This window comes from Poromitra crassiceps (genome assembly GCF_964638095.1).
Source record: "Poromitra crassiceps genome assembly, chromosome: 19".
NCBI classification, from domain to species: domain Eukaryota; kingdom Metazoa; phylum Chordata; class Actinopteri; order Beryciformes; family Melamphaidae; genus Poromitra; species Poromitra crassiceps.
Window position 1 is genome coordinate 5,658,216 of NC_139646.1, and position 18,302 is coordinate 5,676,517.

The following is an 18,302-nucleotide window of genomic DNA, read 5'->3' on the forward strand; positions in this document are numbered from 1 at the left end:
ACCTATAGGCAGATCAGACACCTGATCTACTATGAATCACCTCATTCAATGGCAAGGAATTGTTTCAAAATGTCCCCATTCTCTGGGATGGAGTTGTGAAGCAATTCCTTTCCATTGAATGAGGTGATTCATAGTAGATCGGGTGGATCCGGTGGATCAGACTAACCATGATGAGCCTGCCAGATAGCCTTCTAGAGTAAGGAAGAAACCAGGTCATCTAAGTGAATATGTATCTGGTGAAGAGAGTGAGGATCAGGTAGCCTATCAACAAACAGATTACTGTTAACAGATTGATGTGTAACCTTCACCAGACATTCAGAGAAGCTGTAACCTCTGCTCAAGCCACTGCTTGACCATGTAATTTAAAGTTTGTGTATGATTACCGTAAATAGATATGTGTATCAATTACCTCAGGCAGTGATTGGTAGACCTCGACAGGGTCTACCTACCACCTGGGCACAGTCTCGTCTGCCTCTCCTCCTCCTCCAGCTCCTTAGTTCAGAGCATCCTCTATGCGGACCTCGGCATGCTCACGGACACGCTCCTTCAGAGACTCAAGCTCCTGGTTGAACTCATCTTGGTACAGCTTGTCAGCAGTCTGACACAGACACACTGACATGGCCGTAATCCCACACACACTAAAAAACACACACAGATAATAGCACAGAGGAAAGCGACCAGACAGACAAAGACATAGGCATACAAAGTGACCTAGCATTCTCCTACAAACCTTGATCTTGGAGAAGAATTGTCTGAAGCAACCCCGAGGGTCGATCTGCAGTACACAAGCCAACTCCAGGATGAACTGCATCACTATGGTCTGGTGGGCCACCTGCTCCATCAATGCATGCATTTCTGAAGGAACGTTTACAACAATGGTTCCCACTAGAGGTCGCCAAAGCCTCTGTGAAGAAAGGAATTAAATGTAGTAAACAAGGATAAGGGCATGGTGAAGACATGAACACAAGCTATATTCACTCTCTGCTAAACAGCCTCGCCTTGCATTAGAAAAGTATAACCAAAGAGCTAACAGAACAACGGCCAAGCATCAGGGAGAAGAAAACACTACATTTGTCCAAAAATAAGCATAATAAGTAGACTGTGTGTGATAGTTAAATATAAACAATACAGAGAATTGCATAAAATCTTTCAAATAATATCAGGAAAACTAATCTCTGATGCATTATTCAAATAATCTGCTCAATGCTCATCCAGATTACCTGTTTTACACAAGATAGCCTATTGCGTTCAGTATTTGGGTGGTTAATTGTGCAGTTATCAGTTGTTCTGTCATCTTGTTATGCATTGAATATCATAATATTCATAAATATGTCACTTTGTCAGGGGTCGTCTGTTTACTCAGCGATAGAATAGGGGTCCGTTAAGGAAAACGGTTGGGAACCACTGAGTTCCCATGGTCGAAATAGTTGTTTCAAAAATCCAAAACGTATACACAGAAACAGTGCACTCACCTCTTCCACCTCCAAGTCAATACACATGACAACAAGGTAAGTGGCCGTCTCTTCACACACCAGGTGTGGGTTGTCTGACAGGTACTTCTGACTGTCGTCCCAGCGCCGCATCATGCCTGGCACACAAAATACAAGACAAGAGCAACCAACGGGTTTAAGGATATTGAACAGAGTGAATGAGAATATCTTTTAGAGAAATGGACAAAGAAAGGGAGCAGAAAGATAAAGACAACAAACGTACCATCAAAGTCATATCAATCCTAAAAAAAATTACCAAAGTTTTTGATTTCCTTCTCATACTTACAAATGTCTGGTGTTTTGCCGCCTTCCCCTCATCTGCTTCCTTCATTGCTGCAGGCTTGATGTTCAGCACAGTCTAGAAAACAAGACAGAAGAGAGCTCAAATAGAGCAATAAGGATAAGTCACATGCACTTGTACCTCTGAAATGTACAAAGTATGTGGCCTTTGTCTTTGCCTCACCTTACTGAAGCCATCCTTGCCGAGTGTGTCTACATTCCAGGGCGCTTTCTTCTCTCTTCTCGCCAGTATTCCTCCATCGTTTTCTCAAACTGCTTTTCATCCCTCCTCAGTTTGTTCACCTTTGCTTGGGTTTCACTCAGCTCAGCCTTCCTTTCATCATCATCATCCTCCTCCTCTCCCTCCAGCTCCCCAAGTCGTCCCTGGGCCTCCTCTATCCGCCTCTTGCACTCTGCTAGGTTATTTTCCAAATCCTCCCCTCTCTGCTGAAACTCGGCCATTCGCTCCAAACGGACCTTTCGCGGCACGGCCAGAGTGGGTGGGGGCAGTTGGAGCGATAAAGGAAAGATGAAAACAATAAGTGGCGCTTGTCAAGTTAAAGAATAACTACACCGAAAAGCAAAGCTGATTTATGTCGTATTTTATCTGTAGGCTATTGGGAAATAGGATTTTTACAAGGTCAAAGGTCAGGGGACGCCTTGTGACGTCATCACCTGACCGCCCCAATCTCGAGGGGGTGTCTCACCTGCCCCGACCTCAAAATCCAAGACGGCAGCTCCGCACTTCAACAGTGGTAAAAGTTTTAGTATGGTAAATACTGGTTATTAGCACTTATCTAATTTGTGTCTCATTCATTATTCATTTGTACACATAGTACTGTCTAGCATCTATCTGTGGACATGTTTCTATGGTGTTTGTATGCTCAAAATACCACAAAATGTGTTGTTATCAACTGTTAATGGTAGGAATGTGCTAGCCTGCCTAGGGCTATAACCATGGCTGGTTTCCCGGGTATTTTACGGGAACGCGGTCAACTCGGGTGTGACATCACCCAACTGGGATATTCCTAGTTGCCAATACAAATGGAATGTGCTATTATTTTGCACATGATCTCACACATATCCAAAAACTGTAAACACTTTGGCAGGCATCCATTTAGTTGGACAGACCAGTGATGTCATCAGAAGGCACTGAATCATTGTTAGTCTCATCACTGGTCCAACTCAAAATCTCAAATCAATGAACTCAAATCAACTCTCAATAACTGTCTTCAGAATCGGATATGTGTGAGATGATGTGCAAAATAAATCAGCGTTGTTCTTCTGTGAAGTTCTCCTTGAATAAGACGGGGATGGGTGGCAGGGTTTAGAGTGGGATGATTGGAACAGGGAGGAGATAAGGTTTGTTTTGATGTTACATGAAAGTGGGAACTAAGGGAGCGGGATGCCAAATATCCTGCGGATGTTTTCTTCTCACATCTGACACTGGGTCATCATGATTAGGACATGGTTCAAAATGACTGGTCCAGCCTCATTTGATTATCTTCTCAAAAGAATGAATGAATATTTTTTGAATGAATGAATATTTTATTTTCGTGTCAGGACAATTACATGACCCATCCCACATGGGATTATCAGACACATCAACATTCAATATTTAACAAAACATAACATTCTGGTATGTTACCCAACCAGAAGCTTTCAGTGCAGCCCAAATTAGAGAGTATATATACATGCAGACATAATATGCCTATACATATACATACATATACATTCATACATACCTGCACTGAATACGAAAATAGAACGAAAAAATAAATAGAAAATAAACTTTACTTTATCAGTTATACGTCAACCTTCTCCTCCTGTCCCATGCTTTAGAAAGAAATTCAGAGAATGCAAAAATATTATCAAAAAGAAATTCGAGTATTACTCCGTTCTCACTATCTATCATATTTAGCTCAGGAGTATGGACTCTTTTAAACATTGTTTCTCTCAAGTCATGATACAAAGGACAATATAAAATGAAATGAATTTCATTTTCCACCTCATTCAACTCACAATATTCACATATTCTATCCTCCTCAGCTACCCCTCTGTATCTTCCTGTTTCAATATGTAATGGTAGGATGCCACATCTTATCTGTGCACAGAGTGATCTCTGACTTTTTGACAAATTATACAAAACATATTTTTCACATTTATAATCTTTTTTAAATAAACAATATGTTCTTAATTTTGGCTTTTGCCAAATTTCTTCAGCCCAGGATTGTAGACATTTAACCCGGATTCGATTTTTAAACTCCTCCACATTCACAGTTTTTCTTTGGAAATAATGGTCTTCCAGACCACATTCCTGTAGTAAGTCATACAGTTCAGAGACCCATTCCCCATCAACAAACAAATCCCAAAAGAAAATATGGCTAGCCACCCTGTTGGGTGGTAAACCCAGCAGCCTGAATGAGTTAATGACCAAATAATATTATGCACACAAAGTAAAAGGGGGGATGACACAGAAGGGATTTTAAACACTAAAGTGCTCCTGTGTGTCAAGCCCAAACAGCAAGATAGAGACAGTGACAGCTTTTATTTGGGACTCCCCATCTTGGCAAGCCTTGACTCTTCATTCTACAGATAGGCTGTGAAAGTGGTTCTCAAACTTTTTCACATCAAGAACCACTAAACTGACACAAATTACACTACAAATCCCAATTTGATGAAGATTTTGTCCCACAGTGCGCTATCCAATGAGATTTGAGCTTTTATGATGACCCTCTCCCACTCTCCTGGCTCGCAGGAGCCTCCTGGTGTTGGGGTCATTAGGCTGATTGGGTGCACCTGGACCCGGTGCGCTCATTGGAGTTAGAAGACCTTCAGAGTCTCTCTCCCTCCTCACCGATGCACCTTTTGTTCGTTTGTTTAATGTAGTTTGTGTTGTCTAAATTTTCCCTTAGATTTACAGTAGTTAACTTATTGTTTTAACTTTGACTTTTGGTGTATGACTCCCCTCATTTGTTACTTCCTTGAGCCGGGTTTTATCCTGCTACGTCCATTTATTTATACAATCTATGGTTGTAAGTTAACATATGAGGGGAGTCATACACCAGTGTTTTCACTACCATTCTACAGGCCTGGCGGGCCCGCCAGGCCAACGGCGCCCCCGCCAGGCCAGAAAATAATTGCTTTTTTTTCTGCTCTCCCCAAAATTTCAATAAAACTTTATGGCATATTATTAGAATACAGCAATGCTGGTGTTGACAGTAATAGAAGATGCCAAATCATTCAAAACAATTACGCATTTTGCTTTTTAGGAGCATTGTGCCAGCGTGCAGCACTGTTCCAAAACATGTCAACGTGTCGTTGCCTGCGAAACGCACATCCCATAATACAACTGTTCGCATCACATCCCATAATAGTATGATGATACTTGGGATGCCATTGCGAACATAGATGCAAACAGGTTAGCTAAAAGTTTAGCGTCGCCAGCAAGGGCCCCCACCATTGCGGTCGAGGTAGCCTATGTTTATATTATGAACGTATAATATTTGTGACTGTGGTTGACATATATTATATGTCAACCACAGTCTCTTTATTTGATAATGAAAGGCAAACAGTACATGCAGGCAAATTCCATTTTATATACAACACTTGCTGCTCTACTATAGGCTACTGTGATATACTACACTACACTATATCATACTATACTGATGTAAATAATTAAAGTAAAAGTTCTTGAGTCAGAGGTTCGGCTTACTTGGATATATTTAATACAATTTAAGGTCTCATGAAAGAAGACTAAGAATAAAGGCTGCATGGGTACAGTTCTTCAGAGAGAAAGATATTGTTAAAGTAGGCATATTTTGCTGACAGAACAAATAAGTTAGTGCTGATACAGAGGCATAGCCTACAGTAGATTTTGATGAGCATACAGAGCATTCATTGTGTTCTAAATGGAGACAGTTACATTGCTGACATTGCAGGACAACAGGACAGTTCATGATAGATTAGGATTTCTGAGGTCACAGGCAGAAAAACAGGAACAGAGCATTAGACCAGATAGATTGAGAACAACTGTTGAAATTTTACAGTCTATGAGTGAATTAGTTGAATAGTTACAGTAAATTTCCCAACAGGCTACTATACTATGTATATACTATACTACACTATACAACCTTATTATTTTCACAACTAATCTCCACATATGACAGACATGGCTATGACACCAGACAGGCCACAGGCCTGCGCTTCCACCTCTTCCAAGAACCAACGCACTTAAGAAAACTGTCATGTATAGAGCTGTTTCATATTGGAATAGGCTACCAACACATCTTACCAAGATCAACAATACATATACTTTTAAAAAGAAGCTAAAGGAAGCAGTCCTTCGCAAAGATATTGTACTTAGTTGTGTCTGAGTTCTGTGTTTTTGTTTTTTCTATTCTTTTCCAAGTCTCTTGCTCTATTGGATATTCGTGTTCATGGAAAATGTGTGCATTCTCCATGAAAATATGTGTGAAAATATGTGCATTATTAGGGCAGTATGCCCTTGTATGACTATGTTGATGTTTATTATTTAGTTTAGCTTTACTTTTTTTTATTACTATTTTTATTTTATTTTATTTTTAACACAATCTTGTGGTTGTAATGTGAACATTGTTCACTGTTTTGTTGTGTGCAGTGTAATACTGCATTATATTGTTTTGTATTTTCTGTATGTTGCAGGGACCCCAGGAAGAATAGTCTGAAGTCAGACTAATGGGGATCCATAATAAACAATAAACAATACTATAGGCTACTATACTACGAATCATGGCATTAAAATTGAATTTGAAACATTTGACACATACAATTGCTTGTTGCCATATATTCCATACACTATAAAGAGATTCCATATAAGTGAAAGTAACACATTTGAAAGAAAACTAGAACGACCGCACCGCGGATTGCGGATTTATGCCTCCGCCATTAGTTCATTCTTGAGTCCAAATCGCCATTTGAGGCAATTGGAAGAAATTCCGTCAAGGCGTTCCTGAGATGTTGTGTTACAGAGCTTGGAAATTTGGTGTGTGAGGTCACAGTGACCTTGAACTTTGACCTTTAACCATCAAAATCGAATCAGTTCATCCAATTTGATGAAACTCCGTCAAGGCATTCCTGAGATATTGCATTAAGCTTGAAAATGGCATTCGAGAGGTCACAGTGGCCTTGACCTTTGACCACCACAATCACAGTCACAGTGTGTCAACCATCTTGTTTGGGCCTATACAGGGTCATATTTCTGTACATTGTCTGCCAAAACACACACAAACACACACATACATGGGGTGCCAATTGTAAAGTGGCACATGCAGAAATTGACAGCATCATTTTGCACATTTAGCTCCAAGTGTAAAAAAATATATATTTACCTTTCTTGTAAAAAAAATATATTAAATATAATGCCCATCTACAGTAAATATTAAATGTTAAACAACAATTTTTATATGTTCAAGTTTAAATCTAAAACACAAATCTTAAATCAAATTCACACTATTTGTATATTAGCTAAATAGTTTCACCAAGTATAACATTTAGCATTTGGATTCAACATGTAGATTTAAGATTGAACAAAAATGCTGTAAATCGGGTAAAAAGTGATTGAAAACAATTCACACCACTTTTTAAAAGTGGTTTGGAGCTAAATGTGGCGAAATCGGCGCCTCATACATACACACTACAAACACATAGGCTACATAGGTAATCCAGCCACGTCTCTGCATGCCGCTCTACAGACTGTGTAGACCAGGGGTGCCCAAACTTTTTCAGCTTGGGAGCTACTTTTAAAATGACCAGGTCAAAGTGATCTACCAAACATATTTATTTATATATACAGTATATACACTGAGTATACAGTGGAAAACAGTGGAAACAGTGGAAAAACAGTGGAAACAGTGAAAAAAAAAAAAAAAAAAAAAAAAAATCTTCCTCAATGCCATGCGATCTACCACACTACCTTCGCGATCGACCGGTCGATCGCGATCGACGTATTGGGCACCCCTGGTGTAGACTGTATTAGTCTACTCCATTGGGCACATGGTGGGGGCTCCTGTGTAAACGGAAGACATCTGTCAGCCTGTAGTGTCCCATTCGGGTGTGTCTGTGGTGGGAGGTGTAAACGAAGCAGGAGATGCCCATGATAACAAGCACAGCCGCTGCCACCAGGCCTGCAATAATGGGCAGAAGGTCGACTGCAGCGAGTCAAGTGAAGGGTGTTGTTGGCAAAGAAAGAAGGAACAGATCAAATTAGAAGTCACACCAATCGCAAAAGGTCAAAAGACAATCACACAGTCACAGTGAACTTCCTTCCTTAAAGCAATATTCAGCATAGTTTAACCATGGAGGTTATTCGGCACTTGACGTCTTGACCATCGTAATATAAGTGAATCACCAAGATCGGATGCAGCTGGGATGAGTTTGTAGCGTTCTGATTTTTAATTCCCATTCATGTGAATGATGCCACAAAAATATGGCCTGAAAACTCACATTTAACACAGACTCACCAACAGATTCAAGAGTCAAGATTCACTTGAATAGCCACAGTAAGTCATCAGATTACAAAGAATTTGACTTAGGGCATGTATGCAGTGCAGCGGTCACATCAATAGTAGAGACAAAGCAATAGAGAAAAACAATCAAAACAATGTAAAGTGCAAGATATTAAGTCCTTTAAAGTGACATGTGATGGGGGGTATAGGATAGTGTCAGTGGGGGGGGAGTCCGGCCGGTTACTAAGCCGGCTGTGCAGGGGCAGAGGGGGATAACGTCCTTATTTGCGGGGGCATTCGGGTCTCGTTGAAGAGGCGGATAGCAGTTGGTAGAAGCTGCCCCTGTGACCAGAGATTCTGGTACCACCAGACCTCAGTCTTCTGCCAAGGCTCATTTTACATGTTTATTCTGAGGTTACACTAAAATTAGTATTTAAAAATAAAAGTAGATCCAGTCTCCCAAACAGGACCTATCTCTCCTAAATGGTATCAATACACTATGTTTCTCTCATCTTCTCATCTCACTCTTCTATTTAAAAAAAAAAGGTATCTGGAGAAATTATGTCCTAAAACGTTGGACCTACATACAGTCAGTTGAAAATCCCAGTAGTAGGTGGATCTGTTGTTGAATCTGTTCACCAATGTGTTAAATGTCTTCAGGCTATATTTGTGGTGATTCAAATGAATGGAAAGCAAAAATCCCAACGCCACAAGCTCCTTCCAGCCAGTGGCATCCGATCTTGGCGAGTAGGTTATATTCTGGTTTTCATGGTGGTGTTAAAACTAAGTGGAACATTGCCTTAAGATAACGGAATCAATTCTCAATTCACTTTACAGTCAATAATGTCACCAGTGGGACAGCAGGGGGGAACTTACCTTGGACATCCACTTTAAACGTCACTGTGGTATTTCCCAGGTTGTTGCTGGCAACACACACGTACTCCCCCTCATGGTCAGAATCTACAGAGTCAATAGTGAGAACGCTCACGTCGGAGGAGGAGGGAGGAGCCTTGGGGAGTGTCCAGCTGTAGGCGGGGCTGGGGTTACCCATCACTGAGCAGTTCAGTGCTAGAGTGTCTCCTGCTGTGATCTGGATCGGATCTGGAGATGCTCTCTGAGCCAGATCTGTGTATGAATGAATGAATGATTTTTTTTTAATTATTATATTATTATTATTATTTTTTACATCATTCAGTTACCTGGGAACCAGTCTGTAATTATCCATCATCATGTCTTTGTACCTTTTTTTAAAGGTCAACACATTCTTACTGTATTTTAATTCTTCCGGTAAAGCGTTCCACAACTTCACACCACAGACAGATATGCACCTGCTTTTCATAACTGTGGTACAGACGGGTAGTTTCCAATTTGGTTCGCCTCTGAGGGCATAACCCCCCTCTCTTTCTTTGAACATGATTTGAATGTTGGGCGGGAGTAGGTTTTTTCTGGCTTTATACACAACTAAAGCTGTTTTTTGATCCACCAAGTCCATGAATTTTTGTGTTTTTGACTTTATAAATAATAAATTGGTGTGATCAGTAAATCCAACGTTATTCACTATTCGTAATTGCTCTTTTCTGTACTGTACAAACTGTCTGTAATGTGGTTTTGCAAGCATTACCCCAGATCTCAACACAGTAAGTGGTAAAATCAACGTGGAATAAAGAGTGTTCATGGATCTGTGGTTAAGAAAGTGTCTGACTTTGTTCAAAACCCTGATGTTTCTGGAGATTTTGGATCTTACTTTGTTCACTTGTGATTTCACTTGTGATTTCCAACTGTGTGTGTGTGTGTGTGTGTGTGTGTGTGTGTGTGTGTGTGTGTGTGTGTGTGTGTGTGTGTGTGTTGAGAAGGAGGGGAGCATGGGGAAAACAGAAATAGATCCATTACTACAGCAAGGAGAACTGGAAAAATTGCAAATAGAAAAATGAAGAATAAACGAATGGTCCCATTCACTGTAAAAGAGACCGATGATATGACCAGTGATCAGCTGTTCCACCGCATTCTCTAAAGACTGTGAGACATTTAATATACATTTTATGGGGAGAGTGGGGTAAGATGAATCACTTTTGACTTATGTCATCCTCAAGGGAAGGAAAAATGAGACAGAAGTACACATCTACCCTTATTTCAAGACGTCTCCTAACAACTGAAATTATAAGAACGAATCTGTGACAAAGGGTCCTGAAAATATGACTTCTTTTTAGAAAGTGTTCCTCTGGCTCAACTTGCCCCAGGTCAGGTAAGTTGAGCCATCTGGGTGTATATTGACCATCTGACTTACATTTCAATCTGAGCACAATTTTAATTATTAATGATTAAAAAAGAATTGACCTCTTTAAAAAAGGTGATTTAATAATACATTTCCATTTTTGAGATGAGATGAAAGTATTGAACTGGAACATGAGAGTGCTCCTTTTGATAGTCATATGACGGCAATATTTTGGCACCTGGCTCAATACTGTTGGTAAAGGTCAAGGTGTGTTGGATTTATCGTCAGACTCACAGTGGACCGAGGCGGCGAGGTTGTTCGATTTCACCACATGAGGTCCTTCAGATCCTTGCGGCCCTTCAGGTCCCAGGTCCAGCCTGGCTTCACACCAGTACTGGACTCCATCATCTTCTCTGCTGGGCTTGATGTTCAGAGAGAAGGTCTGGGTCAGCGGTGTCTTCTGTGTGTTCTTACTGGACTGTGGAGGGCCGAGCGCCGCCTGGCCTCTGTAGAAAGTCACAGCCAGGCTCTCCACAGGAGCGACGTCCCTGACCACACACTGCAGAGTGTACTGACCGCCCTCAAGCACCGGCCCAGAGTGATTCACATAGCTGATGGACACATTGTATGGAGGCTCTGGGAGACAGGGGGAGGAAGACAGACAGACAGACACGTCAAAGGAGTGTAATTAGCAAATTAGATATTATGACATTATAAGACTAAATGTTGGGACTAGAAATAAGCGTAGAAAGCATGCAATACGCAACTAAGATTGAATCAAAGTGTGCATTTTAACAAGCTTAATTATCCATGCGGTCTTTGCCTTTTGTCAAATTTATATAAGAACTATTTGAAATGAAAATACAGACACTTTTAATTCAACAGTTATTGGAGATATGAATTTCATCACTGCAAAAGGACCACCGTGGCTTGTATGGTACAGCATGCCCAACATGCTGTACCATACAAGACATGAATTAGCCTACACACACACCATAGAAGTGTTGAGTAGTTGCAGCATTGTGCTCAACAGTAAAGTGACTTACGGTATAAAGTTATGAACAGATTGCTGCAACATTGAGTGACGTCGTCGTCGTCAAGAGTATAAAAGCATTTGGGAGCCGACTTCCATTCAGTCAAACTGTCAACCGTCCACGATATCGTTCTGGTGGAGTCGTTTGTTATTTTTTCTCCCACAGACACTTCCAAACCAATGATGCTGTCAGTGCCATTACAAACATATTCACATGCAGTGCAAATGGCAGAGGCTGGGTCACCGTGCCTCACTACCAGTCTGGCTGGACTGAATACCGGTTTGTCTGCACATTTAAGATCTGTGAAGGGGAGAAAGAGACAGCAGACAATGAGTTAGATTTTACGTTATGGATAGATGTAAAATGATCAATTAGTGCTCTTAATAACCAGTTAATAATAATAATAATAATAAATTGTATTTATATTGCACTTTTCATTTTGACCAAATCCCAAAGTGCTACAGAGGTAAAAAAAAATAAAAAATAAAATAATAAAATAATAAAAATTAAAAGATAAAAACATAGAGAGAAATAAAATAAAATAATAATAATTCAAAAGAAAAACATAATTAAAAGAACATTAAAAATCACATAAAAAGCCTGAGAAACTAAGGAAATGCATAGAGCTAGGAGAAGGCTTTATTAAAAAGGAAAGTTTTATATTGCTCATTCTGCCCAGTGCCCACCTTGCACACATTTTTCTTTCTTTCTATCTGGCTTACTACCAAGAATGGTCAATCTCTCCTTATTCACTGCCTTACTGTGTAACATGGGTAGTATTCTCATAGCCTGGGTAAACCCATCCCCCACGTGACCTGCTCTCAGACCTGTTCTCAGTCACTAGTGACTGGGAACTGAGAGAGCAGGTCACGTGGGGGCTGGGTTTACCTAGGCTAGTGTTCTCATATCTATCGATATATATCAAATTTAGTATGTGGGCAATGTTTGTTTGTTTGTTTGTTTCAGGTTGTGTGTTCGGCCACAGCTATGCCGTTTTACGTGCGATCGGGCTGTAACTTTCAGGATGTGTAAAGGGCACCCGTGCAGGTGACCTGACGGAGCCGGATTTTTTAATTAAGGCAGATTAATCGCCATAAAGCTGATTGCCCTAAGGCTGAGGCTATAGTTTAGTGATGATGTCATTTGTCATCAGTGATGTCATCAGTGTGAGGCTATATAAGTGATGGGAGTAAGTAGGTAGAATCGGGAGGAACCAGACAGAGACGATGGCTTCCGCCCCTGGGCTGTGCAGGTGACCTGACGGAGCTGGATTTTTTTAATTGGGTGATTGCCCTTATTACGATGTCATAAAGCAGGTGAGGCCATGACACACAGTGGTCATCAGCGATGTCATAAGAGCAAGTGAGCTACAGGCGAGGCCACGCAGCGGCCGAGCCCGTGTAGCGCGTGAGATGCCTAGTCAATTATAACTGAAATAAGCAATTGTCCTGCTTTTGTGCGTGTATACTGTATTTGTGTTTGTAGCTACATGTATTTAGCAGATTTTGGTTTTTGCATTTTTGTATATATTGTAATAGAAAATGTTGTTTTGCTAAGACATAACCTGTCCCCATCTGACCTCGCTGTTCTTTTGCTGATGTCGCAATACCACTTCTCTGAAGTGATATGGACGTTCATTTCAGGCAGGTGTGGTTAAGGTGTTGCGTCTTCTAATTCCAGTAAAGACAGAGGTTAACTTTAACAGTTAGTCACATCCTGACTTTGTTTTTGTCTGTGGTTATACTGTAGCACTTCCTCTGTATGTAATGTTGCCCCCACCCTTTTTTTTTACTATAAAGATATGCACATTAGGTTAGTACTTCATAAGAGCACACTGTTACGTGACTTGTGAATTACTCAATCAGCTGATTTATTAAAAGCTCACTTTCAAAAGACATTGACGTGTTTCTACGCTTCCATCTGTCTGGCACATTCAACAGGGTTTTTCCACTACAATATATATATATATATATATATATATATATATATATATATATATATATATACATTATATCAAATTTTATATATTTATATATATAAAATGTATGTATGTATATATATATATGTATATATATATATATTTTTTTTTATTGATTATTATTTCAGATTTATTTGACAGGGACAATACACATCAATCCACACTTTAGTTCACACTACAGTGTAAATGTGTCAGATTTAGCCAAGAGGCTAATTTGCATCTGTAGTCCCTGGACAAGTTAACAATATGGTCAACAGGTCACAGTATAACAATAAAACAATTCAAATTAAAAACAAGGGGACTTAGAAATGAGTAGAACTCTGGTGTTCTTTAAGCCAATTTTTTTTAAGTATTTTTAAATAGTCCAAATGTTGGGCAGCTCCTTAAATGTAAAGGCAGACTGTTCCAGTACTGTGTGGCTCGGACAGAGAAAGCTGAACGACTAAAAGTGCTCCCTCTAAATGGAACCACACATTCCCCTCTTGAGATTGACCTCGTGAGTCTGGTGTTATTTTTTATTACTACAAACTGATTCATTGGTGGAGGGGCAAGTCCATGCAGGATTTTAAAAACAAGACAGGCATCATTGTATATTTTAAGACTGTCCAGGGTGAGAAAGTTGTACTTTTTTAATGATGTGACAGTGGTGGTAACGGCGGGGCTTCTTGTCCAAGATCTTTATTGCTTGCTTATGGAGGGACTGGAGTTGGTGAAAGGTTGATGATCCTGCTTGTGACCAGCTAGTTATACAGTATGATAGGTGGGAAAGAATCATTGCGTTCATGTAAAGCAGGGCTGCTTCTGTTGACAGGAAAGGACGGATGAATCGGAAGTTGGCGAGGCCAAACTTCACTGTATGGGTGATCTTTTTTACGTGTTTTTTAAATGTTATATATATATATACACAGACGCACACACACACACACACACACACACACACACACACACACACACACACACACACACACACACACATATATATATATATGTATAATATATATATGTATATATATATATATATATATATATATATATATATATATATATATATATATATATATATATATATATATATACATATACATATACATAAAGTCAGTGTAAAACTTGAACAGCTAATTTTTATGATAGACAGTGGGGGGAAATGATTACAGAGGAATGCCTACTGTAGCTAGAGTAGGACAAAGAGACAAGACCATTGTGGTAAATGGTAAAGCTTTGTGGTGCAAGGAGAACCATCTGCAGCATCTGGGTCTGCATATCAACAACAAACTCGACAGGTATGACTACACTTGGCAACTGTACAAAAAGGGCAGGCAGAGTAGATTGTTCTCGTTATTGTTCCTGAGGTGTTTCAGGTCTTTCATGTAACGGACTACTCTGGGATGCGTGATTTCTAATTCGCACATAGGATAAGCAATAACCACGCCCTGTGGCGCCGGGATTGGCCAGGAGCAACACTGGAAGGCACGCAGCCTAGTGTCCTCTAGAGAGAGAGTGGCGTCAGCGGAGGACCAAAATGCAAGAATCATTAGCCAATGAACAGCCAGGAATGGGTCTCGCGCTACTTTTGCATGCTAAAATAAAGCCGATAATGTACAATTTGATTCATTTCAAAGTACAACACTGTCTATTTTGATGCAACTCGACAGTGCTGCTTTTTTTTACTGAAGAGTTCCACTTTCTACTTCCTGGAAAAAAACTGGTCCATTGGAGTGAATGGAGATGTCAGAACTCTTCTATTATACGGCTCTGACGCAGCCCAGCGATTTCATGAACCAACTGAATAGCTCTTGAGAACGGACAGCGATTTCGAGAGCGGACATTGAAATGAATTATGGTAGGCTATGTCATGTACTGTAACAGTCACACAAATGCCTAGAGATCCTCTGTTTTGGAACATTATTTGGTTGCAGTAACGTATTGGTCCACTGCGGGGCGCTCCTTGTTTTGTATTGGCTTTACGGCATACTTTACGGCAACAACTTGCTTTACGTTACTCTTCTTCAGTTCTCAAGTCTGCCTCAAGCCCCCAGCAATTGATGGGAATTGATGAAGCCATTTGAACATGCTGGCGAAGCTCTGTATTGCAAGTCACATGACGCCATGCAGCCCAGAAAGGAAAATTCCCATCCACTTGCATGGGGACTCCGGCAGCTGTTAAACCCAGGGGAATTTTTTCCGGGTGTCACTCAAAGTATAAAACGACTCTTTTAATTATCAACTAATTTTTTATGGGGCATTTTTTTCTTCAGAAGCCACTAAGAGCCGTATACGGGGGTATTTTCTTCTTGTAATACAATCCATGGGTGGGAGGGGTGGGAGACGTCATGGAACACGTCATCGCACACATGCGCACTTCGCCTTGGGCTGCATTGTCAGGAAGTAAAACCAGGAAGAAAAAGCCCCCGTGATGGCTTCATGCGCCAATGAGCAAGCTCTGTCCGAATGCATGGGTGGGCGTGGCACGTCCCCTATCCAGTTCTTTTAATACATCCATGGTCTGCCTCCATGCAAGACGCAAGAACAGTCTCCTCTTCAGTAACAACGTGGCGTGTGTAAAACTATAGCCTATCGATCTATATCTATGTATGTTGAGAGATTAGTGCCATAGAGACCAGGCATAAAATATGGTCGACAAGTGGTAAATAAACAGTACGTGTGTGAAATCCCACGACTGCCGTGGCTTGAGTCTGTCATGTTAGCTGGCTATCCAGGAGGCTACTAACGGAAGCTACACAACACCAAACCTGTTACCCAACGTGGAGGGGGTTACCACGGGTTACCATATATGAAGTGAAACTGCGCTGAGAAAAAGCATTTAAAAGCTCTTTCAAAACTATCAAAAAATATCGATTTAATTCATTGAATAACTTAAAATGAAAACAATTGCTTTATGTACGTTAGCTAGCATTTAGCCTATCTGAAAGGAGAGTTTACTTTACACAATTCCTAACAAGAGACGCCATCAAATCACATAATGGGAAGAAAGTTGAACGATATAGCCAATTAAAAAGCCTCTTACCACAGCCAGATGCACGGAGGATGCACAGAAACGTCAACCAAGAGACAACAACAAAAAGTTTAAAAAACATTATTTCCACTTCTTAACGCTGTGGTAGAGCCAGTATGGCTTGCCGCCTATGTCACAGTAAAAGATAAAGTGAAAGAAAAGAGACACAGCGGGCAGGGGGTGGGGGAAAGGTCCGTGACACGGACCAGGGAAACCAGGGCCGTTCCTGGCCATTTGGGTGCCCTAAGCGTAATTGTTCTGTGGTGCCCCCCCCCCCCCCCCCCCGTAAAACTTTCAATAACTGTCAAACGAAAGACTGCAAAATCATTAATTATGAACAATACTAGTGTATCTCACATTTCATTACATGTGGGAAACAAACAATTGTTAGAATTACTGTACATGTCAGCAAACAAGTGATTGTTAAACTGTACATGCAAGCAGGGGCGGACTGGGATCATAATTCAGGCCGGGCATTAGATACCAAGCAGGCCAGGCCGATACAGGCCGACGTGCGTGCCGGCGTCCGAAGGGCGGCGGCGAAAAATTTGGGCTGTTTGAAGCCCAATTTGGGCCGTTTGAAGCCAGATTTGGGCTGTTTGAAGCCAGATTTGGACCGTCTGAAGCCCGATTTGGGCCAGTTGAAGCCAGATTTGGGCCAGTTGAAGCCAGATTTGGGCCGGTTGAAGCCAGATTTGGGCCGCTTGAAGCCCAATTTGGGCCGTTTGAAGCCCAATTTGGGCCGAGTCCAATTTTACAATGAGATGCACCCTGAATAAAGTAATAAAACCACTAGTAAACCAGTAGGCGGCGCCTGGCCTGCTGTTCAGTGAGTGGCCTGACTGAGGGCACAAATTTTTTTTTTTTTTTTTTTTTTTTGTGCCCTCAGTCACGTGATGCCCTACGCAGTCTGCGTACTCTGCGTAATGGGTTGGAGCGGGCCTGAGGGAAACCATAGGGGGGAAACACCGAACCTTTCTCAGAATTCTCAAGCATAAGTTGCCCCACCCAGACCAGGGGAATTTCTACATCTCAAGGTGCCTGACACAAACACAGTGACCAGGCTTGGGAAGTAACTGATTACATTACATTACAGTAACTGATTGTAATCCAGTTACTATAATCAGGATACTGTACATACAATACATACTATACTATACATACATACATACATACATACATAGCCTACGTACATACATAACAGACAAACAGATGGATAGGTGGAAGGATACATACGTGTAACGTGTGCACATAAGTCTGTAGCCTCAGAATTCGACTGCTCATTTGTTTCTCTCATATCATAGTCTCAGTCAAACCCCCACAAATTCCACTCCATTCTCAAAGGCCCTACCTTTTCATACATGCATGCAATCACAATAAAACAGTATTTGCCTTAAACCCAAGGTTGTTGTCCATCGAACCGGACTATTCGTGTTCTAAATATTGTGTAGTTCCAATACTGAGCCGTTTTGATCATGCCAAAGCCTGTCTCAGCCTGTCTTTTCCACTGAAAATGGACGTTGTTGTTATTCCACTTCCCAGCGGGAAAACAGCACCCTCTCTGTTGTGGCTATGGGTGAAAACAGCCCCCTCTCTGTTGTGGCTATGGGTGAAAACCCATAATTACACATCCAGAAGAACAGAAATTACAGGCTCTGGCATGACAAAAACGGCGCGGTATAGACCCTTCTCACGGGGGCCATTTTGTGTCGAAAAGGCAGGGTTAACACAGGTGCAAGCAAAACACGAATGAGGGTTTCAAACTTCCATGATTGGAATTAGGAAACCCTCATTAGTGTTTTTCTTGCACC

At 41.0% G+C, this 18,302-nt stretch overlaps 1 protein-coding gene and 1 pseudogene across 2 annotated transcripts; both read right to left on the reverse strand.

Moving 5' to 3' along the window:
• Nucleotides 1-252: 252 nt before the first annotated feature.
• LOC310793504 (hsp90 co-chaperone Cdc37-like) lies at nt 253-4,587 on the reverse strand (annotated as a pseudogene). The gene is made up of 8 exons: nt 4,513-4,587; nt 2,044-2,246; nt 1,954-2,008; nt 1,747-1,848; nt 1,473-1,588; nt 731-855; nt 410-598; nt 253-261 (listed from the first exon to the last, which is right to left on the reverse strand). The product of its transcript is annotated as a hsp90 co-chaperone Cdc37-like (transcript).
• A 3,191-nt stretch (nt 4,588-7,778) lies between these two features.
• LOC310794066 (cell adhesion molecule 3-like) lies at nt 7,779-16,618 on the reverse strand. Its single transcript, XM_083655944.1, has 5 exons — nt 16,504-16,618; nt 11,513-11,800; nt 10,761-11,102; nt 9,131-9,379; nt 7,779-7,957 (listed from the first exon to the last, which is right to left on the reverse strand). Exons 1-5 carry the CDS (start codon nt 16,571-16,573, stop codon nt 7,782-7,784), a joined length of 1,125 nt encoding a protein of 374 aa, XP_083512070.1. The 5' UTR covers nt 16,574-16,618; the 3' UTR covers nt 7,779-7,781.
• Nucleotides 16,619-18,302: the final 1,684 nt, after the last annotated feature.